We start from the raw sequence: 24,954 nt of genomic DNA on the forward strand, positions 1-24,954 counted from the left end.
CGACCGAGGAACAACTAACTGCAGTTGCCCTATACAACGAAATTCGACGATGGTCGGTCGCACTCTCGGGAACCTTTTGCTGAATGGGGCGAGGAACTACGCGCGGTTTCGCATTCCGGTACACGAATTGCACAGCATTTTCTGCACAACATGGCAAATACCACACGTAGATAATATAATGATCTCAGAGTTGCCAAATTATGCCATTGACCCGGGGTTGCGAATCACGCAGGGTGATGGATGTTTTTTTTTCGACCGACACATTAATGAATAGACGAATGGAACGGATGATGGTTGCGCAACGGGCCAAGCTGATGTAACCCTATCCTATTGTTGGGGTATGTGATTTAACATTGTTTGACTGCTAAATCTTCTGAATAGGTCCATGATGAATGACATCCATCTGGTTAAGCGGTGTTTAGTTACAGAATACAACACGAGAGTACTGAATTGATTTAATTTTTCCATTTAATATTACACGTGTAATGATAATTTGCGGCACTGAATAAATTTCAGGGCTGGCATAGAAAAGCGACACTGTTTTAGTTTGTTTTGCATTTTTATGCAGACAATACAATGCTTTAGAGTTATGAGCTGCATTATTTATTTAATGGCGCAAACTGCAAGTCGGGCACATTTGTGCTTGATTTCTATACTCAGATAACACTGCCATGACGTTTACCAGCTTTATGTGGCACAATCAATTAATGGAAATCGATTTGTGTCCTGCATTGTAACTCATGCGCTTATCAATTACTCATACCTACTAGTTTTTAGAATGGTTCTATTGTAAAGCTTACAAAAGGCCATACTTAATTTTAAAATAAACAAAAAGCATCCATCTAGCAGTGATACTAACTTTCTCAAAATAATAAATAGCTTCCAAACGTAATGCCCAACCATGATCAGGATTGCGATTAATTTGATCAGTACCACTATAGGATTTCGGGCGGTCATTAATCGAAAATGTCATGTCTTCCGAATTATTTTAAAATATTTTCTCTCCATTGTCAATACTCTAATTAAGAGAAATTCTGAATTTGAAGTCTCTAGGTGCACTAGTTCCAAAGATATAAGGTGGCAAAGTCAGAAATGGGTAAAAAAGTTAGCAAATTTTCTGAAAAATATTTTATTTTCAACTATTTATTGAAATATTTTTTAAATGTTTTTCTTCAATGTTAATACATCATTACAAAGGTTATTGTATAAGCTTTTAAATGGTGTGCAAAAACTAATGGTTACACTGTGAAAAAAATTGAAAAAATGCGGAAGCAATATTTTTTCAAAACGACGCTATTTTCAACTTTGATAGTGAAGAACTTTTTTTCCTCAGGAATCCCGGGTTCTTTTATGATACACATCAAGGACAAAGCTTCGACTAAAATGTCCCGAAAGAATTTCTTGCCAGTATTTGCAATTAACAGAGTTAAGTCACTCTGATTTTTTTTCATTTGTTTTTTACCGTGTTTTGCCTCTCTCGTACTCCAAGGTTAATGCTCATTCCAAAAACGAATGTTTGATAGAAGGCCCGGAGACCCCTAGTGGTATATATCAACTAACTCAGCGCGAAGAATTGAGGTGATGTCTGTATGTGTGTGCATGCGCGTCTGTATGTATGTGCGCAAAAGAACGCAATCGCCATTTAGACACTTATTTGTGTCCGATTTTCTCGCAACAAGTTTCATTCGACGGGAAATCTAGTCCCATCGTTTCCTATTGAAAATGGGTCAGACTGAACTATGCGCTCAAAGGGTATGGTCAAAATACATTTATTGGTAATAACTTCGACTTTATTTATAACCATTTGAGCTCATTTAATTAACTTTTCAAAGGAGTAAATGAATAAAACCCCCAATGCAATGCAGCACAACGGTAACGGAAGGATTTAACAGTTCGCTCATATATTTCCTGTCAAATTTTACCGTTTCCGTCGCCATTCCGCTGAAATGCGTTTGGGGCTTGAGTGGTTTGAGTCATTCTCTAAACCTAATTTTCTGAGCTATTCATTAGCTACTGATGGAGAACTAAATATGAGATTTCATAATATGTAAATATTTATAAATCTCCTGGAATCAATAATTCCCGACATGTTTATTGCAAAAGTAAAGACGAACAATATCTTAGTTAGAACGGAGCGTATGAAATTCCTGCTAGTGTTCATGAATGTCTGGCTAATGGTAGGGAAATATTTATTCACTCATCTACACTTTGAGGTTCACTGGCTGAACAACCAGCGGAAAGTCAATATAAACAGTTGAAGAAATTTAGAACTCATAATGCAAGAAAATGATCAAGAGAGGCATATGTTGACATTTTCCTTCGTGCCTTACATGAATCAGATCCATTTTAAGTTCGATTTGGGTAACGAGGGGACGTTGGGAATAAATTTTTCACTTAGTTATTCTTATGCCATGCGTAATTTTGTAATATTTGAAGATTTTCAAAAGTTCTTTATCTTCTAATACTTTAGATGAATTTATCTCATCTTCCATCGTTGATGGAATTGAAGAAAATATCATTGAAGACTTAAACCTTGACACAGAAAAAGAATGATGCTGTATATAACTTGTAGAAATCATGAAAACAAATCAAAAGTAATTCAAATAGTGTTGTTATTTAAATTAAAAGAATTTTGCTTTTCGGAAGAATGGAGCATTCTTACATTCCACAATGAATGTCCACATTTTTGAGAATATATTAATCTCATTTTTGAATAAATTGTACACGTAAAAATGTGATGGGATTGCGCTTTCTAATTTGCTACTAACCTTTTTGAACAGTTATTTTCACTTCTGATTATTTGATTAACATTTTATGGTTTCTGATCCTTCGGATCCTAGTACTTTGTCAAACAAATTGTTCTAAATACAAATTGTGAGGCATGAGAGTGAGAACAAAAATATCACGGAATGTCATGAAATTAATGTCATTTAACATGATCGCCGCCATAATGTCCATAAATTGCTGAACTTAGTTTTTGTACAGCCCCTTCCTTCTCCTTAAGAAAACGCACGAAATTTCAACTTCCCAAATAGGTTTGCTTTGTCACGTTAATCGAACCTATGAAAAAATAATTACGTAATTCATAGACGATCCCCAAAGGGGGGTTGAAATTGTATATTCATGCTATTTCGACCATACACAGCTAAAACTAAGTGGAAAATCACTTTAAAAGTCCAATTTTATTTTTGACCGCTCGCTTGTATGGGGATCCCCCATAGTGAGTACCAAGTACAAAAAAATCACAATTTTGTTGATACTCGAACATACTTTAAATAAGTCTCAGCCACTTACCTTCTGCTAAAACATGCTCTTTTTGTTGCTCCCATTTGTACAGCATTATTGCGGCATTATTCTCGGGTGTTGTTGTTGTTGTTTGTTTGTTTCTGATGACGCTTTCCTCCTTGCAGCACCGGTTACTTCTGTTTTACCGATCCGAACACTTATCACAGTGCACGAGTGATGTTTTCACCTTCGAACTGTCCAGTTGTACGCGTCGTCGTCGTCGTCAGCAAGGGGCGAGAGAAAAATTGGAAAATGATTCTTTGAACTAGTTCTTCCGTTGTTTGATTTTTTTACAGCTCTCGTGAGGTTCGAGACGATGCAAATTCACTATGACTTTCACTATGACACAGACATGCACACAATAAACACAATTTTAGTTTGACGATATTCTGTTGTCGTTGCAGACGAAGATTGGTTGCTCTCGTAGTAAGTTTTATAGTAGTTTCGTGCCGGTGTTAAGCGTAGGACTAGGATAAGTTTTCAGGATCTTTGGAGAAAATTATGATTCAACTGCGTGAGAGAGTAAAGGGTAAAGACTGGAAAACATAAAACTAATAAGATAGCCAACCAGTGAAATAAACTAAGCCTAAATACAGTTCTTTTGTTTCGGAAGTTTTTGGATTTTTGGTATCTTTCCTAAATTGAATTCGAAAGTCGAGTCGGACGTTGAAATTGGTTGCTAAGCGTCTAATGAGAATAAATAGCACATCCGCCAAATACACTAAGGGCGATAAATTGGGATTACAATTCCTAAATAGTATAAGATAAGTATGTCTCTTTGATTATAAGTTTTTGCGATTTGCTAAGTCTACTACAGCGGGTCTTACGTGCTAGGAAATCTCAAATGAAAAATGCCTTACTAATTGCTGATAACGATAATAATTGTTTCGAAACAAGATCAAACGTTGCTTGCATTAATTATTTCAATATTCCTCTACTAAACTAGCGGTTTGTGGAAATTTGATTTCCTACCGCATCAACGGCTACTTTTGATGTCTTCTTCGTGTGAGGTATACTATAGACTAATAAACTAAACCATACTATTAGCGTCGTCGGTTGTGCTCTGGGGGGAAATCCTTTGAGGATTGTTCTACACTCAAGGGCACTCGTCGACGGTTTTCTCCGATTCTCGAAAGGTTGTTGCCTTGCAGCCGATCCGCGCTACTATACAGCATTATCACGAAACGGAACCCTGGATGGAGACGAACCGAACCGGTGATTGATCTTTCGAGCCAAAAACAGGAAACAAGAGAACTGCTGCTATTGCTGCCACTGCAATCGAAGGCAATGAACGCGAACGCGAAAGAAATCGCACCACATCCGTAGAAGGTTTGCGGTGAAGTTACTCTCTACCACATTACAAGAATGGACAGGACACGGGGATGTGGGGGTGGGGGTTTTTCTTACAAGGACAGAAAGTGAGCGGACAAAAATGATGTAGGAATGTCACTAACGCCTGTTGAACAACTACTATCGATTGATACGGGAAGTGCGCGAGTGACGTGAATTGTTGTCTGCAACCGGTGTTGGAGGTGTCGGCCTCTTTTGGGCTCACGTTTCAAGGATGATGATGCATCGGTGTCTTGTTGGGTTTTTTTATTGCTCTCTTTCTGCGCAATTGTTATACTACGACGTTAGGGTTTGTTGAATTTATTGATGATTTTCTGAAAGTGAAAAGAAAGTAAAACTATGATTTAGTCCAAAGTTTTAACACATGTATCGGATACATTTTCTTACACACAATAGACATAATAGAATTTACATAACAAATAAAAAACTACTTTAATTTTTTTTTGAAATTTATAAAGAAATGTATTGGTCAGTGAATTAAACATGACATGAAAAATTTGTATGTTATAAATTTAGTTTTACTTTTAAAGTGATAAATCAGAAGACGTAGATAGTATTAGAATAATAATAGGAAGGGAATGAGAAAATGAAGGTTAACTAAATAAACCGTTTCTTCTTCTTCTTGTATGGAATGTAGAGCCATCTGGAACTTGGACTGCTTTACAACTTAGTATTCTATTGGCATTGCCTCAGTAATTATTAAATTGTCTCTAAACTAAAATTAACAGACAAGCTGAAATGACGAAGTTCTTCAAAATAATCCGAGTGAATCAATTCAATCGACTATTTCGATTTTCTACAGGAAATTTATTTGATTTTCCAGGGGAAATTCATTCGAATTTCTAAGGGAATTTAATACGCATTTCCATCAAAAAACGCATTCGAATTTCAAAAGAAAATTAATTTTAACAGAGGCGTCAAGTGATCGATTCTTCAACCTGTGCACCGTTTGATTAAAGTTAAATATTTCGGGAAAAACGCGCATAAACGGGACCTGAAATGACACATCCAATATAAACGATTCATCTGTTTCCCATATGTTTCGTCTATCTGCTTCTAAGCTACATTTCATTAATCAAATTAAACTCAAACTAAACTTAAAGTGACTCTGCGTTTAATTAAAAAAAAATATCATCATGAGAATCGTTATGCTTTTCAATACGATAGATTTGTAAGACATCTATCTATCTACTCAATGGAACGGTATCTTTAAATTTTAATTCAAGTTATTTTGTAAAATGAAACGAATCTTATTTGTTATATTATGTTAACCAGAAAATTGAAATATGTTAAGAATGATTAGACGGGTAATAAACATTTGTATTTTTAAATTCATCAGAATTTCAACAGCTTCCTTTTAACAGCAAATTCATCCGAATTTTCACGGAAAATGCATTTGAATTACCACGGAAATGCATCCGAATTTTCACAAAAAGTTTAAAGGAAGTTCATCCGAATTTTCACGGGAAAACATTCAAATATTTACAGAAAATTTATTCAGAATTTTCGCAGAAAATTTTATTAGAATTTTCACAGAAAAACCATCCGAATTTCCACGAGAAGTTCATCTGAAATTTGATACTGTGTGAAACTTTGTGGAAACCGGTTGAGAACCCCTGTAAGAGTAGCACCATAGGAGCAGTTATCCTCAACACGGTTTTCTTTAGGGTCATTTTCCAACTCGATTCTGCCTTAATCTAGCTTCTTTCTTATGTTCCCACACTTGACAAGGGAACTCACTTTTCCGACGGTTTGGTCAATGTAACGTGGGCCACAGTTCCGAATCCGGGGAGCGGTACCGATTTTGCGTGCACTTTTAGTGGTCCTTATCAAGCGAGCCAGCCTTTTGTGAGTTGCGCAGTAACAGAATTATCGAAATACCACTCATACTGTCCACTAGACCACATCAATGTCTTTCACTGCAGAAAATTGTTCACCACTGGCTCGCTTGAAATCCGTACGTTGAAAGCCTAATGTGATATAAACGCTATTGGGTTTAACTTTTTACTATTTGGTGCACATACCCAATCGATTATGGTATTATTGATTAGCTTCAAAGGTGTTCGTCTATCCGAGGTATTTTAACTGTTTTAACACACATCTAGTTCGCAGGTTTTAACTTAATTAGTTCTAAGACATAAATTTTAAGTTTTATCTTCTGAACTACACTTACGCGGAACTACTAACGGTTAGTTTTAAAAGACGTATTATACCACGAACCGTCACTATCCTCGCTCCTCCGGACTATATTCAAAAAAGAGACCTCACCCTATTCAGGGAAAGGTATTTTTATCCTTTTCCCACGACACATAACTCAACAAAATTGAGCGATAACCATGATGAAGCAATCGAAAACGATTATGGCCATCAATAAGACGATCATGATAGTAGTAGCGATGGTGAATGTACCAACACGAACAGGAACCTTACCCTATAAAATATTTTAGTTGATATCCTATACAAATTTACAAATTTACTCCGACTGCTGCATGCTTAGCCTTAACAAATTAAAATACCCTAATACTTGTTTCTGCACAATTATATATAAAAAATACAAAGAATATGAATAAATAAATAAGTAAATAAATAAGCAAACTATAAATGAATAAATAATAAATAAATAATTAGTGTACAAAATAAATAAATAAGAAAAACTACATGACTAAATAAAAAAATATAATTAAAAAAATAAATAAATAAAACAATTGAATAAATAAATAAAAAAAAGTAGAATAAATAAATAAATAAATGAAATATAAACTAAAGTCGGAGTAAAAGAAATAAACAAAACGAATAAAAAATAAGAAGACATCAACCAAAACTACTGAACACAAAATAAATATCACTCAAACACTACATTAAGTGGAGACAGAGGTTTATCCAATATTCAGACATTTTTGACAACGCAGACATTTATAACAATTATTGTTCGGGCTAAACTACTAACTGGCCTTTCCACCAAATATATTATTGTGATCCGAAAATGAACGGTCACAAATTTCACGGAAATTTCATCTGAATTTTCACGAGAAATGCAACCGCACTTAAAAGGAAAAATTGTCCGAATTTCCAAGGGAAAATTATCCGAATTTTCAAAGAAACTTCCACGGAAATTCACAGAAAATCAATCGAATTTACACGGGAAATTCATCCGACTCTACGGGATGGAACGGTATCTTTAAATTTTAATTCAAGTTATTTTGTAAAATGAAACGAATCTTATTTGTTATATTATGTTAACCAGAAAATTGAAATATGTTAAGAATGATTAGACGGGTAATAAACATTTGTATTTTTAAATTCATCAGAATTTCAACAGCTTCCTTTTAACAGCAAATTCATCCGAATTTTCACGGAAAATGCATTTGAATTACCACGGAAATGCATCCGAATTTTCACAAAAAGTTTAAAGGAAGTTTATCCAACATTCAGACATTTTTGACAACGCAGACATTTATAACAATTATTGTTCGGGCTAAACTACTAACTGGCCTTTCCACCAAATATATTATTGTGATCCGAAAATGAACGGTCACAAATTTCACGGAAATTTCATCTGAATTTTCACGAGAAATGCAACCGCACTTAAAAGGAAAAATTGTCCGAATTTCCAAGGGAAAATTATCCGAATTTTCAAAGAAACTTCCACGGAAATTCACAGAAAATCAATCGAATTTACACGGGAAATTCATCCGACTCTACGGGATAAAAACTTAAAAAAAAAAAAATCATCTGAATTTCATTACCAGAAAAAACATCTAATTTTCAATCCCAGGAAAAAATCATCCGAATTTTCACAGGAATTTCATTCGAATTTTCACAAGAAATTCATCAGAATTTCCACAGGAAAATCATTCAAATTGTCAAGGAAATTCATCCAAATTTCCATGGAAAACACATCCTAATTTCCACGGCAAATACATCCGGATTTTTACAAGAAATTCATCCGAATTTCTGTAGCAACGTCATTTCATTTTTCACGGGAAATTCATCTTAGTTTCCACGGGAAATCCATTCAGATTTCTGCTGAAAATTAATTCTAAATTTACAGAAAATTTATCCGAATCCAAAGAAATTTCATCCGACAGAAATTTCCTTAGAATTTTCACAAGAAATTCATCCGAATTTCTACAAAAAAAATCATCCACATTTTCACGGGAAATTCATCCGAATTTCATTCCCAGGATAAATTCATCCAAATTTCATTCCCAGGAACAATTCATCCGAATTTAATTCTCATGAGAAATTCATCCGAATTTTATTTCCAAAAGAAATTCATCCGAATTTCCACGGGAAAATCATTCAAATTTCGACGGGAAATTCATCAGAATATTCACAGGAAGTTGATTTTGATTTCCAATGAAAAATAATAAAAACTTCCACGGAAAATTATTCCAAATATCCAGGAGAAATTTATCCAAATTTCCACGGGAAATTCAGTCTAGTTTCAAAGGAAAAATCATCCAAACTTCCACAGAAAATTAATCCGGATCTCCACGCAAATTTCTTTCGAATGTCCACAAAAAAATCATTTGAACTCTTCATTTAAAATTTCCACGGCGAATTCATTCTAATTTCCACAGGAATTTCATTCGAATCTTCACAGGAAATCCACGGAAAATTCATCAAATTTTCACGGAAAAACCATCTAAATTTTCACGGAAAATTCAACTGAATTTTCACAGAAAATTATTTTTCACGGGAAATCTATACAAAATTTAAACGGGAAATAAACCGAATTTCCACAGGAAATCACCCAATAAACTTTCATTTTAAAATTCCCGCATATTTATTGTTATTTTTTGAAAAATTTCAGATAAATATTGAGAATTTAAATGAAAATTTCAATTCTAATTTAAGAAAATCGCGATTGATTATATTTTATTCTAAAAGTGATTTTAATTGACGTTTCCTGTCATAAATTTATTTAGTTTTATTGTCTAAGTTAAGGTTAAAAGCCTCGAACTATGTATTTGAAAAATCGATAGTTCTAAATCAACATTTGAAAAGTGTGTAACAGCCAAAAAAAGTTCTTTCCAATTCTTTGTCGAATGAATATTTTTGTGTCTGTCAATATGTTAGCATCCTTCTTCTCCAACACCTTTTTAAAGATGAGATGAGTAAGTAAAGATTTAAAGATGAGTATAAGTAATCTGAGAAAGTGACGTACGTAAGCGCCAAATTACAACATGCATGTTTTTCATTTTTCTGTTAAAGAGCTCGATGAGTACTACTCGATAACACCATTTTTGTAAAATGGCGCATACGACACTTTTTCAGATTACGGCAGTAGGGTTGCAAAACTTTTTTTTTATATATCCATTATAGAGATTTGCAGTGGCAACTGCTGCAAACCACTTTGATAAAAATAATAATTATTATAACCATCATGTTCTTCATTGCTTGTTACCTGTCTCTAATGTATTCTTCAATCTATTGTCAGTTCTTGAAGCTTATTTATCGCTTAACTTTTCAAAAGGACCTAAGTAACATTTTTTTCATGAATTAATTTGAGTATTGCAATCAAAGGTTTCATGTTTTTCTGTTGATTGCGCTATTCAAATTAATTCATGAAAAAAATGTTACTTAGGTCCTTTTGAAAAGTTAAGCGAGATTTCACCTTCACCAGTGATGTATTATTGATATGATTATTTCTACTATTGCCACACATCATACTTCGGTCATTCCTTCATTCTCTTGCTGGTTTACGATAAAACACTGTTTATTAGTCTAAAACACTTCTCCTGTACAGCGTTATAATGTGATAAAATTAAGATGTTAACAACGAATGACCAGAGTTTGTTGAAATGTGTGCCTGGAATGGAACATAATTGGATATACACGACTAATGTCGACAAGTCTCTAGACAAAACTTGAGAGAGAATATCGATAAAGCGTTCTGAGGAATCCACAAGCTGCAACGAAATGCTAATTAGCGGTTTTCTCGTACTCCTGGAGATATTCTTGGTCTTAAGAAGCCTGCCAAAGCGTAGGTGGTATGTCGTTTTCCATCATTACTACCGCGAAGGGCTTTTATACTCGACATTAAAGAATTATTTCAATTTTTTTCATAAAATCATCCGAATCCACAGCAATTTCATCCGACCTTCGAACTTATCCACATTTTCACAGGAAATTCATTTAAATTTTCAAGTAAAAATTATTAAAACTTCCACGGAAAATTAATCCAAATCTCCACGAGAAATGTATTCATATTTCTACAGGAAATTCATTCTAAGGAAAAGTCATTCAAACTTCCATGGAAAATTGATTCAAATCTAGCATAGCATATCAACTGAACTGAACAATCTACTGTATGTTGTCGCAAATTGGTACTTGTGATTAGTACCATTTCCTATACAGTAGCAGTTGTATACCTGGCCACGTCCTTACAATCACGGAAGGAAGGGAAGGAATGTTAGTTCAACATCTACTAGTGAGGGTGTCGAGAAAGTTTCCAACCAGAAAACATCCTAGACCGGAACGAGAATCGAACTCGCCATCTCCGGATTGGCAATCCCACGCCTTTGCTCGCAAGGCTACTGGAGATTCCTAATAGGAAGCACTATTCGACAATATAGAGCATTTGTCAATAATAGAATATGCTGAAAAAATATTGAAATATATTCATTAATTTAGAACAAAGTAACCCAGATCTTGTAAATATTTAGCATCATATACAAAACACGTTCAATGGCACACTTATTCACCGAACGTTAAAAACAGAACCACAAACTCGGGTTTCTCGCGAACTATCTGCTTACTGAGCAGAAACACGACAAAACAGTCCATGGAAGATTAATCCAAATTTCCGCGCAAATTTCTTCCGAATTTCCACAGCAAATTCAGTCGAATTCCCACGAAAAATTCATTCGAATTTTTACGAATTTTATCCTAATTACCACAGAAATATCTTTTAAATCTCCTACTCAATTTTTCAATGGCAAATCATCCGAATTTCCACAAAAAAATTATCCACAGCAAATTCATTCGAATTTTTACGAACATCTTATTTACATTTTCACAGAAAATTCATCCGAATTAAAAAAAACTTATACAAGTTTCCACGGGAAATTCATCAGAATTTTTACAGGAAATGCATTAAAAAAAATCAAATACAAATATTCACAAGAAAGTCATCTGAATTCCCAAGATAAATACTTCCAAAATTCATTCGCAGGAGAAATTCATCCGAATTTCATTTTCTGGATCCAAATTTTCACGGAAAATTCATCCGAATTTCCATAGAAAATTCATCCGAATTATCACAGGAAATTGATTCAGATTTTCAGGGAAATTCATCCCCATTTCCTCAAGAAATTCATCCTAATTTTTCCAGGAAATTCATCCGAAATTTCACACAAAAAGAAAAAGAAATGCGGCTACGAGAAATTCATTCGAATTTTCACTGGAAATTCATTCAAATTTCCATGGGAAATTTATTCTAATTTCCAAGGTAAAACTTCCACGAAAAATTAATTTAAATCTCCACGGAAAATTATCCGATTCTTCCCACGAATTCCTTCCGAATTTCCACATAAAATTTATTAGAATTCCCACGAGAAATTCATTCGGAAATTTTTCACGGAAAAATATTCGAATTCTTATAAAATGCAGACATCATACGTACAAAAAAGGATGTGATTGAGCAACGATTGATATGCGCACATAAAGTTTAGCACACGGGAATCTCACGAAGCTTGTGAACTTAACATTAACATTGGGGAGTCGCATTAAAAATTGAAACGCCTCATGAGCTTTTGAAGCTCATGGCACACTGTCTCATCCATGTATACACGAGAATTACGAGACTCTGATAGAAAGTTCATTAGAATATCCACCTTCTAACATCCACGGAAACTTTCTTCGTAAAATCTATGTAAATAAAAACTCGTCTAGAAATCCGTATGGTTTGTATACACAAAAAGCTGATGAATATGAGAGATTGTGGCTAAGTAGCCCTTGGCCAGGAAGGAAGTATTTTTCTTTTCTGTGCTGTCATTTTTTCTCTCTTCAATTTCAGCCATGAAGATTCTTGATTTTTTTCGGATTGACCATGACATTTGGCTACCAGTGCTGCAAAGTGTCACCGTACAAGCAAAGCGTGACAATAACAAAATCCAGGTCATGTGTCAAGTACTCAATTGTGATGCTCAATGTGGATCTCACATGCTTGGTGTAACGATCACCATGAAAGTGACATTTTAGCAACTAGCGCTTGATCACTCACCATGTTTTCACTTCTTCTGCCTGTGATCACCAGCATGAATGATAGGAAAACTTTCCTGATGTTGTGGTTGTCATATCCATGTCATCTTGACTATCGTGATGATCACTTGACCTATGCGGTGTTTGGTTCGAAATCAACGCTCGACAGCAATGGAACAATCCACTTAGCGGAATTAATGGATTTTTGCTGTGATAAAAATGCATGAAGCCAAAATAGAACTTTTGGGAACATTTAAGTGTTCTTATTGTTTATATTGACTTTTTGTGCAATATTTTAAGAGGTGCTGTTAAAAGAAAAGTACATACATAGTTTTTCCAAATTTGATCCAGACTATCTTTTGAAAAAGGCCAAATTTTTTATTGGTTTTTCAAATGGATACAATTAAAAAACGACGCATCCTACAAAAAAATGTTGTATGAGTGACTATCGCAAAATCAGTCAAAGTTTCTAATAAAGATATCGGAAACAATTCAAATTGAGCCCTACACTGAAAAAAATCGTTTTAAAAATTAAAACTCGATTTGCGAAAAAACGCTTTTTTTGATTTGGATGAAATTGTGTCTCAAGATAGGTGATTATGTTCCCTACCAACCGTCCATACATCGCAAGCTTGGCACTTTTAAGGGAAAAAAGTTTTTCTAACAAAAAATTTTTCTTGTCGGAATTGATTTTTTTCTCAGTGTCAAGGAGTGTCAGTGGATTTAACATATACATACATATATTAAAATATTCCTGTACAGTCAAGCAGAGTACAATATTTAGGTCGTAACTAATCGCAACGGATAAAAATACACTGAAAATAATTTCGACAAGAAAAGTTTTTGTTAGAAAAACTTTTTTTCCTTCAAAGTGCCCAGCTTGCGATGTATGGACGGTTGGTAGGGAACTATCTTGAGACACAATTTCATACAAATCAAAAAAAGCGTTTTTTCGCAAATCGAGTTTTAATTTTTGAAACTAATTTTTTTCAGTGTAGGGCTCAATTAGAATTGTTTCCGATATCTTTTGCGATAGTCACCCATATAACATTTTTTTGTAGGATGCGTCGTTTTTTGATTGTATCCATTTGAAAAAATCAATAAAAAAAATTGGCCTTTTTCAAAAGATAGTCTGGATCAAATTGGTAAAAACTTAGTTAGAGCCATTCACAAATACGGCCCATACAAATTTCAGAACCCTCCCATACAAAATACGTTACGAGAAAGTGGGTGGGGGCTTTCAGCCCCCAGGTCCATTTTAGCGTTATGTAATTTGTGAATGAACCCTTAATTTAACTATTGATTTATCCAATTTATCAATTAAAAACGACGCTTACCGTCACGCTTACCTAAGGTACTCACGTGTCAGCTTCTAAATGTCACGATGCGCTCGCAGTGATTGTCAGTAAAGAACATCATTTAAAAGCGTGGTGGTTTTTGTTTTCATATCTGATCATCTGGTGATGGTCACGACATTTTGCAAGACAATGGCTACATTTATGATTTGGACTCGCGTAACGGAAGGACTATTCACTTTGGTTTGAAGAGTTCGTCGCATTACTCTGGCTTGCCCCTAAGGCGACGTTCTGGAGAATCAATTCTGCGGTGTTTGTGCTGTTCTAGAGAGAAAATCAACGACATGACGTATATGTTAAGTAGGGTATCTGTTCCCATATTAATAACAGCCCGTATATTAATCCCAACCGTCGATAAACCGAATAAAAAATCAATTTATTTACAATTTCTCACATCGTATGGAACACATTCTTGAATGTTTGGAATATTATTCTAGATTTTGTTTAAGTAATGTTTCAATTCGCAAGAATCAAATTATCAAAAGATAAAATTATAAAGCACTTTTATTTTCATTTTCCTACCTCTGAACTGATGGTTTGATGCACTGCTCGATTGCTACTAGCAGATTCATCGGTTTTCACGCCGTTGTTTTCCACTCAATTTCAAGCTAAAACAATTCTATCCTTTCAAAATTCACTTCACAGCACACAAAGCACATCACATTTTTACTATGAATATAATTATATTTTAAAACCAACGCGATTTCCTATAGTTTGATATAGGTTTATTTCGAACAACGTCTAAATTATCCTTGTTCGTATTCCCTAAACTGTTTACATGGCTTGCAGTACTCTCAAGGGTTGCCGACCTAGATTTTTATTTCAAAGCGCTTGAATGAACTTTCACTGTGAAATTCAACTCTAATGTTTGTAAAATAAATTATATCGACAAGATAAATTATGACAAACACAAAATTTAACTGATAAGATGGAAAACTGCAACAAAAACAGCAGTTTCGTAATTATATTTCAACTCAAATACAAAACATTGTAGAATTCGGCATCACTGCAATTATATCGTTACGTATACACACAAGTAATAGTGTGCGTATTTTATGTTGGAAACAGTATTATTGATATAGGTACAGGCATAGGATTGACTGGTTTTGAATGTTATTGAAATAGGTGCATGGCGGTGATGATGTTTTTTAGCTAAATACTTCTATAATGTGATGAAAATTTCATTTTTGAAGTTACCAAATTGTTTTCAATTAAAAATTACATGAGCCAAGCATAATTATTCTCATGTTTCTTGATTATTGGGTGAGAAATCAATGCATTTCATATGCGCATTGTCTTATTGTTATTGATATAGGAACAGATACCCTATTTCATTTTTATTCTCTTCATTTCTTTCAAAATTTTGAATTAGTATTGCTTTTCCCTGCTTTCGACTAATTACGGAATCAAAGGGCGGTGCTTTTTATCAACGTATCATCGTCCTCTAGAAGTAATTCGCCGTAATCCTGATCTTATAATTTATCCTTCGTTTTTTCTTGGGAAATATTCAAAAAGCCTATCCGTGTGGTGACCATTTACCTAATCTCATTCATATTTGTTCGCATAGGTATATCAAATTCTATCTGCGATCCCCTGATATGGGAGATTGCAGAGTTGAGTTCTTCTCTTTGGATCGTACCAAGTTTTTTTGAGGTTCAATATCCAAGAATGCAAGTATTTGTGGTTTTCAATCGCTCTGAAGTAATGAATTTCCAATCTTTCAAGCCACATGCCGAATCCTTGTTTCAATATTTTTAATTTAAAGATCCAGGGATTTGCGGTTAGCCAATTCGGAAATGGCGAGATCGATTCTCAGCCCGATGCTAGATGTTTTTAGGTGGGCATAATGCGTGCCACTCAATAGTTTTTCATACAATTGATGGGCATATAAAAGATTGCAATTAATAGCTGTGAAAATGTCAATAGAACACTTAGTTAAAAATCAGGCCAAGTTCCTGTTGAAATGTAGATCGAATGTAAAAGAAGAACTCTCGCGTGATTTTTTGAAAAGGTCGTAAGTCCAAAAGAGAGGCTCTCTTTGTCTACTTTCTCTTTTGATTATTACGAAGCCATAAAAACATTTACATCGGATTTTTCCACAGAGATCTGAAGGAAAAAGCTTTGTTTAGCATGCTGAGGTTGAAATATTGCAATCCGGGGGGAGTGTCAACAGTGTCAAAACGATCGAGATTTTTTGGTACGGAAACACAATTCTTCACTTGCTCTATTCGGCGTCGCAGTCCACGAACTGCGGGAAGACTTTCGTATGTATTTGCAGACCATTTCACTAGCGGAAACTACTGTTTTCTTTTCCTGTACGAACACCAACCACGCCAAGAAGCTAACCTCAAAATCGAAAAATAAACAAAGAAAACAGTCTGTCAAAGTGGCTCATGCTGCCCCGGTGATGGTGACCCATCTTACACCGATCAACAACTTATAACAAAGGGCTTTTGCTACCCTTCTTTGGAAGGAAGGGTTTTTTTCCACAACTTGAAACATTTATTCATATTAAATGTCCAACTAATAACTTCTGTAAAAACTTCCATCACCGAAATACACCCTTAGTTATTATTTCCACGTTTAAAAAAATTCAAACAATGAATTTTTCAATTGAAAAATCAACAAATATCAAATTTGCATGCAATATTTGTAAAAAAATCCCCTCCTCTCTAGGTACATGATAACCCCGCCCAGATTTATGTTCACAAATTTGTTTTCCGCATAGGGTTAAGGCAGGCATTTTCGCGTTTTCGTCATAGTCTCGAAAACCGATAAAAGAGACACTTTTTTACTATGTCTGAAACTCGATTATGCATATGCACAACATGTGATGGCTTTAGTTCGGAAAAGGTATTGGAGGGTAACCGCCCCTTCGGTGGGCTTTGATCCCACGACCCCAGGGGTCAAAGCCCACCGAAGGGGCGGTAACCCTCCAATACCTTTTCCGAACTAAATCTATCACATGTTGTGCATATGCATAATCGAGTTTCACACATAGTAATTAATTTCCACTCTGGATGGCTTAATACCCGGCATATAGTCAATTAACTTTGAATGTATTGACAAAAGCCAAACTCACCCATACCAAATCGTAAGCTTAGGAAAAACGTTCTGCTATAGTGGAGTTCTAGCAAATGGACGTGTCTTTCGTAGGTTTTAGTCCCTACGACGATGGACGGAAGTACCTGCCTTGTCCATAGTTGTTGCACATATCATTGCTTGAAGAAGTTGGCGTACTGCCAGCTGTTTGAAAATCATTCGAACTTATCACCCAAAATATCGGGCAGGATTCAATTCTTTAATTTGTATCATTGCATGATTTCTAACAAACAATGCGATTTTGCACGAGATGATGAGTTAGTTCTGGAATGGTAAAATCAGAACTTGAGTCATTTCAATGACACACCTAGATTCATCCTTGTTTCAAAATCAACGATAACGGTGCTAAACTTTATTAAACATGTATAAAAAAATAGTGTAGTGATTTTTAGGTTTGTCCAAGTAATATTTAAAGTTGCCAGAATTTCAGAATAATCACAGTAACTCGGCAATCACCGTCGGACGTGATTGTTATCCTATTATTGTTTGCGCGACACGCATACTTCTGCAAAAATATATTTCATTCAATCAGTTTGTTCTTTTTAACTTCGAATCTTATATAGATATGTTCTTTTCCAGCCAAGCAATGAGCAAAAAAAAATGACAAAGAAAACTAATTTTGTCGACTCTCCACTGTGAGCGATGTATATCCCCGCGTTGAAGAAATTTTGACACAAATTCAAAAGAACAATCCCTCACTTTGAGCGATTGATTGTTCATCCTCGAGATGAATGAACAATTGAACAATTGTAAATCATCCTACTCATACATCAGTTTTGCAAATCGTTTACCAAAACGATCCCTACAACAAACTAGCCCTAATCCCTTACTCCCAATGACTACTAGCGAGAGTGCAGAGGATTCACCGACTTTCATCCTATTGAGTTTCATTACAACAAAATCCTCAATTGACCTGCACTCGAACGCTGCTGGCGCCAGTATTGCATATAATAACGAGAAATTCCTTTGAACTTCCACTGAAATGTTTTTAAATTTTCAGGCATTTTTTTTTAAATTTTCACAAAAAAATACTGTTGAATCAAATCTTTCTAAAATATTAATGCAAACGTTAGAAAACTCATTAAGGAGAATTTTCTTTAATTATATTATACCCCACATGCCACATGACATGCTGCTGATAGATTCAGCACAAACTAATTTATTCCTGTTGGCAACTTCATTCCTGCTATTAGCACTGGCAAATAACAAAGTCAGATGATTCTCGTCATAATGATTAACACTCTTATATTAAATAATTATAAAGTCACAGCTGTTGATTTTTGATTTCAATTAATTCTAGCACTGCAATGTTTATAATTGAATAGATATGCTTGATGCGAAACAAATCTAATTGAAATTGACATAACACATTTTTGTATTAAATGAGCGATGATTCAGACAATGATTGAATTTATTTTGAATTCAGTTCTACTTGTTTCCACCTCACAGGTGATTCATATTATCAAGTGTTTTCTGTCGGCGTCTGAAACAATTGTCAGCCAAAGTAAATACAATATGCAAACAGAACCTAAACCTATATTTCATCGTTGTGGTATTTGGAAGTTCTTATTCATTGCAACAAACAACGGCATGCCAAGGTTGTGATAATGTGATAAAGTATTCCCCGTTTGGAACGCTCTCCGAGTCCAACTGAGCAGACTCGAGTAATGCACAATATTCACGTTCTTTCACGTACCTTGAACCGAATAAGACAGAAGCTCCATCATCTATCATCCCATCCAGTGCGCTATCTTGCGGATGAAGCCAGATGATGTGGCGGCGAGTGCGACGATGACGGTGCAAAGGAAATGATCGAAATAATCTTTCTCGTGGCATCTCTATACCGTCCGCCCGAAATGGGTTTCCGAGGAGCAACAGCCAACCAAAGCCATCGTTCCGAAAACGGAATTGGAAAGTGCATCATCGATGGTTGCTGCACTATGTCCAAAAATAAAAATCATTGTTTTTTTTTTGTGTATGACGTTATAGAAAAGGAACCGATGCGAATTTCGTTAAATTCGTTGTCGCGTTGAATTAATCGAGTAACTGATAATTAGCCAATCGCTTTTTCCTTTCTGACCTGATTTCCTTTGCAGCTGCACTACCACGTAGCCGCTGTTGGTGGTAGCACTGCGTTGCATCGAAACGTGGAACGGAGTGAATAAGGGCACAACGTGTTGTCTTTACTTCAAGTGCGGCTCTTACCCCTGCTTATGTGAATTTGTCACTTTCTTCCGTAATTATAAAAACTTCAACCAAACTACCTTGCTCGAATCCGTGCATAACATTCTTTGAAGTATTTTGTGGGTTAATCTCAAACGGTTTGATCGACAAATTAAATTGTCAATTTCTCTACAATATTGCAAATTATCGCCATAAGGTTTGGTTGAGAGTGCAACAAACCACGCTCCTGCTGCAACCAGACTAATCTTGAATGAAGTCGTATTGCGCGCAATATGGCCTTTCTCGCCCTAATTGACTGGACGCGTTGAAAACAAATAAATTATTATACATCGGTAATAGCGCATTCGGCAAACAACCAATCCCGCCATAGTAAGGGTCAAATGGACGAGCAGTTGTGATCGCGTCCACCTACACTCTCTTGAATAGCTTTGCTCTGAACATGGTTCTCCCAAGTGGTATCTCGTTGGATCATGTTTACAACTACTGTATATACGAAGCTGTACGCAGTCGTGGCCGGGTGCAACATTGTATGATCATCACCCGTCCGGAGCATGCGAGTAGTATGAATAATGATGGTGAACTGTTCAAACGGTGCTTGGCAAATGTTTGCGCTCAGCTTCACTTCGCTTTGACATAATGCGTTCTTCTCACTATCTACTGACACTTTCCTGTGGTTTGGGACGTATTTCTAGCATAACATTTCTCATTGACCGAAGTGTGACGATGTGTGGGCTCTCGTTAAGTTTGATTACATAGTCGTTCATGACTTGGAACTGGTTAAAAGACCGTAAGTCACAATTAAAATTTCAAATATTTTTTGAAACGATCAAAATAATAGGCAACGGAATAAAGCCATTTCAAAGAGCTTTTCATAGGATACGTTTATGTTGGTTTTACAGCTTTTCTTTGGAATATCTGTCAAACGCAATGCAAATGTATCTTATGTGTGGAGCTCTTGCTGCTTTCAACGTTTAACATTGCCTATCATTAGGTTGTATATTTTATCAGTATACGGCAGCAATGTTCGAGAATATGTCGCTAACTAACTAGTAATGACTAACCACACTTTTAGAATTAGAATTCTGGGAATATAAAATGTTGACTCCATTAACAACTATCACATAATTCATGTTCTCACATTGTCGTCTAGGCCCTTTTGAAAAGTGAAGCGCGACTTCTAGTATGAAAATTTAATTATTTTAAATCATCCATTTAGCAAAACACCCATCAGTTTGTTTTTGTTGCTGTTGAACCTGCATAGGTGAACTAACCGCAGCATCCGAAAGCCCTGAACTCAAACCACACTATTACTGAATGAACGAACGCGAACGGTGCTGATCGGATGCGGTGCGAACGCGCGGTCGCAGGCGGACCCGGGGCGGGGTGTTTTCATCACAAACATGTAATCCCCCGTAAGTAAGCGATCGTGGGCACAGATAGAGCGGTGAAGTTCATTTTGATGGGTTTCTATTTTAAGACGCACCAAGACACGCGAGCGCCAAACAAAAACAACAAGCAACGACTTGCGCCCCTTGCGCTTAGCTTCTCCATGCTATAGATAGAGGTACTCGTCAATGTTGACGGGAACGGCGACCGATGACGAAGACGGCGCCGTTGACGTTTGACGTCGCAGCTCGGCTCGAAGATCGTGATGATGATGATGATGGAGCATGGCGCAGTGCCGATCGAGTGGAGAGCGCGGTCCAGCCAGCAGCGGTGTGGTGGTGGATTTCGCTAATCCATGTAAATAGGCGAATGAATCTCTCGCGCGTGGTAATACCGTTTGCATTCAAATTCCGATCAATTCCGGGAGGGTATGAGTCACACTTCAATTGATTTTCTGATTTTTAGTCTTATGAGTGTTTGCAAATGAAGGAGTATTGTATGACGCATAGGTTGCACGATAACGAAATGAGATTTTTTAAATGAATCACTATTTTCATGTGTTTATTTTTAACTGATAAAGCAAAAGATTTTTTAAAGTTTTCTTCAGACATTACTTCATACTTCGTATTGTATACCCTTTAATGAAATGAGCTCAAATTTGTCTTAGTTTATTTATATAGGTCAATAGCAAATGTGAACAAATAGCATTTTACCCACCATCCATCAGTAATTTTGTGACACCAGAGACAATGCAATTGATACATAGCGATGGTCGAAAATGTATGATGGGAGATTATGTTTATTCGAAGACCACATTATCAAGAAGACTGGCAACACAGTCTGAAATCGGGCGACACTGTTAGCAGCGCTGTCGGTGAGCCGAGGTGGTACTATGTTTGTTTGTGTGAGTGAGTTGACACTGTATATTCAGTTACACGTTCAATCAAAATATATGAAAACCTCATTTAAATTATGCTTCGAAAAAACTCTCGAGAAGTACACTGAGATTAAACGTATTTCAATTTTATGAGATCAGCATAACTTTAAGCCGAATAATATTCGGAAGTTGGTCTTGAATTGATGAAAGTGCCACACTCTATGTTAATTTCTGTACGGACCTGTTGATTTCCTTAACATCTCGACTGCAGACTGTGTTCATGATATGATTTGAAACAATTTACTCTTTAAATTTTTCTTATTTTTATTATTACCTTGCCTAAGAAGCCAAATGTTCGAAAAGGTTATGCTATCCTAGACGTAGTAGAAAATGAATCAACTTTGTGCGTGCTTCCAGCGGCACACTAGGAGTTAACTTTCTGAAATAAGTATGGCGAAAGGCATCTAAGGTTCAAAATAAAGCACCTTCAACAATATGTGGTAGGCTTAGGCTTAGGCTGTGAACCATTCTACAGATTCGTTTAACTTTTAGTTAAAATTTGCCAAGTGGAACTTTTTATACGAAGAATGAGTAAGATTTCCGTCAAAAAAAAAAATAGATGTTTATACAATTTCACTCTGTCTCTGAGTGATTTGAAACGGGCGTGTACATAACTAGTACCAAATAGTTTTACTTGAAAAGTTCCTAACTTTGAAAAAAACCGCCGTAGATATTTTTCCCCATACAAATATCCGGTGGTTAACTCATGCTGACTGTTTGCACATATACGTTAGCGCCTGGATGCTGGCAGCGGCGAGTAGGAAACCAGCCATTACCAACCAATAATTTATTGAGAAAATTCAGATAATAGGCGAATTTGAGTAAAGCTCATCGATCACTTCGACATCTGGTGGTCGTTTCGCGTTTTCTGGTTAATCCAATCATTTATGAAAGCTGAAATAGTCGCAAATAGGAAGAAAATGTTGTTTTCTTTAGGATGAGCTTGCATATGATTTTTCCGATTAAACAGCACATCTCTTGCAGTGCCTCCATCGCACAATCTTGGTTATGAATTCCCGGATTTTTAATTCGCGGCTTATTTGGGTGGGATTTGTTTTCAACAGCTGCTTAAAGACTGTAAGAAGCCATTGCCATTGGAAAACATGAGACAATATACCAAAAAGTGAAGTAAATTTTATGGAGAAAATTTGATTTTGAATGTAAATAATCGCTTCTTACGACTTTTCTCCCAAACTCTCGCAGCGCACTCTACCACTGGATCCTTCTCGAATTTGCCTATATATAGAAAGAACGGAAAATATTCAGAATGTTGGTTCACTAGCCGTGATTATGTTACCTCGGAGCAAGCCAGAATTTAGACAGATTAATAATTTTCCTAGGCCAAAAAATCATTTTATCGCTTTTCAGTTTCAGTTGATGTTTCAAAGGTTCCAATAGATTTAAATTGGTTTTTTAATCACAACACTTTATTTTGTAGACAAACAGATAAAAACGCAAATAAGACCCCAAAGAAATATGTTTAAAGCATATAAAACTAAGTGAACAACCTCAATTTTTATTAAGAAAATTATTTTGAGCTTTTTAGTGGAATGTCTTCACTTGTCATAAGACGAGTTTGTACAATCTCATTTAATTCCATCACTTAATTGTACCTTGACAGATACGTATTTCGACCTCAACGGTAAGGTCGTCTTCAGTGTCTCGTACTTGACTCGACTCAAGTCGAGTCATGTTCGACTCAAGTCGAGTCAAGTACGAGACACTGAAGACGACCTTACAGTACAAACTCGTCTTATGGCTCAATTTTTAACTTACACCCAGATAGTTTTCTGACTCTCTTTCTCTCTTGATTGGGGTTAAGTACTACACGTAAAAAAATAACCTTATATGTTTTGGCAAAAAACCATTCGAAAATACTTATACTCTTCATTATGCCACCTAATGAATGATCCCATACCAAAACGCTAATAACATTCATAAGTTAATGAAAAGTATAAGTTTCGGAATGTATGTGACTAATGCGATGTATAAGTTTTTTCTTATACATATCATTAAGCGCCTGCTTCGGCAAAAAAGTATTAGAAATATTAATAATAAATAACATTAAATTTTTTTACGTGTAAGGAACTGCCCATGCGAGATGTTCATACAAATAATAATTCCGAATTTGTGTTTTTTTTTTCTGAATTGCCACGAAAAACTCTTTTTGTTTCAAACTCAGTTTTACGAGAAATTTTTCTGCCTGTACAAAACTGAGCTGATTTGTGATTCCGTGTGGTTTGTTTTGTGGGTTGACAGCTATATTCCATTGCAAATAATGCGTTCCGTTACACTTGGCCATGCCTATTGTGGATTGGTCAACCCTGTTCTATCGATAACAATTCTTGTTGGTTGGTAGTTCAGTTCTTGTTCTAGTTGGTAGTTCAGTACGCTATCAGGCCATTAGGACAAAGGTCATTAGGCCGAATGGTCATCAGGCCGAATGAGAATTAGGGTTCTTCTTCTTCAATGGCTCTACATTTCAAATGGAACTTGGCTTGCTTTTCAACTTGGTATTCAGTTAATAATCGAAAGCTTTTCTATGCCCGTCTTTGCATGAGTATATATCTTGTAAGGCAAGTACAATGGATACCCTATGCCCAAGGTGTCGAGAAAGTTTCCAACCCGAAAACATCCTAGACCAAGAATCGAACGGATTGGCAATTCTAAGCCTTCGCTCGCAAGGCTACTGGAGATCCAATTGGGGTATAAGGAGTAAGAAGTCAGAAGCCCTTCTTCCTTTTAATTTCTTCCTGCTGCCTTCTTATTTCTTTCTTTTTCTTCTCCGTTTATTCGCCCTCTTTCTTCCTGTTTCCTTCCTTCTTATTTTTTCTATCTCCCTGCTTCCTTCTGCTTTTCGTCTTCCATTTCCTTATTCCTTCTTTATTCGTCTTTCTTTCTTTTTCCTTATTCTTTCTCTCTTCACTCTTCTTTTTTCTCACGTCTCTCTCACTAGAAGTCTCTTTTCTGAAATCATGGTTTTATTTCGAGATTTCAATTTTGAATTTTATGATTTCCCTGAAATTTAGCGCATAGGGTAGGTGTACCAATCGTCGCCATAGTTAGGAACAACTATTTTATAAAATATAAATAAAAGGCATATGGGTGGTGTTGATATGTCAAGCGAAAAGTTTCTCTTCCAGCTGC

The 24,954-nt window shown here is 35.7% G+C and overlaps 1 protein-coding gene across 5 annotated transcripts in view; it reads right to left on the reverse strand.

The window, feature by feature from the left end:
• The window catches only part of LOC134225515 (serine/threonine-protein kinase Wnk-like), a 145,807-nt gene that overhangs the window by 62,350 nt on the left and 58,503 nt on the right, over positions 1-24,954 (reverse strand). For 4 of the 5 annotated variants that reach the window (XM_062705680.1, XM_062705681.1, XM_062705682.1 and 1 more), the window contains exons 3-4: positions 4,740-4,949; positions 3,295-3,479 (exon numbers count right to left, since the gene is read on the reverse strand). In XM_062705680.1, coding sequence (XP_062561664.1) covers positions 3,295-3,329 — 35 coding nt within the window. In that variant the 5' untranslated portion in view covers positions 3,330-3,479; positions 4,740-4,949. Of the gene's footprint in view, positions 1-3,294; positions 3,480-4,692; positions 4,950-24,954 lie in introns of all 5 variants that reach the window. The other variant, XM_062705683.1, reaches the window with a different exon arrangement.

The sequence above is a fragment of the Armigeres subalbatus genome, chromosome 3, assembly GCF_024139115.2.
Source record: "Armigeres subalbatus isolate Guangzhou_Male chromosome 3, GZ_Asu_2, whole genome shotgun sequence".
In the NCBI taxonomy this organism is placed as follows: Eukaryota; Metazoa; Arthropoda; class Insecta; order Diptera; family Culicidae; genus Armigeres; species Armigeres subalbatus.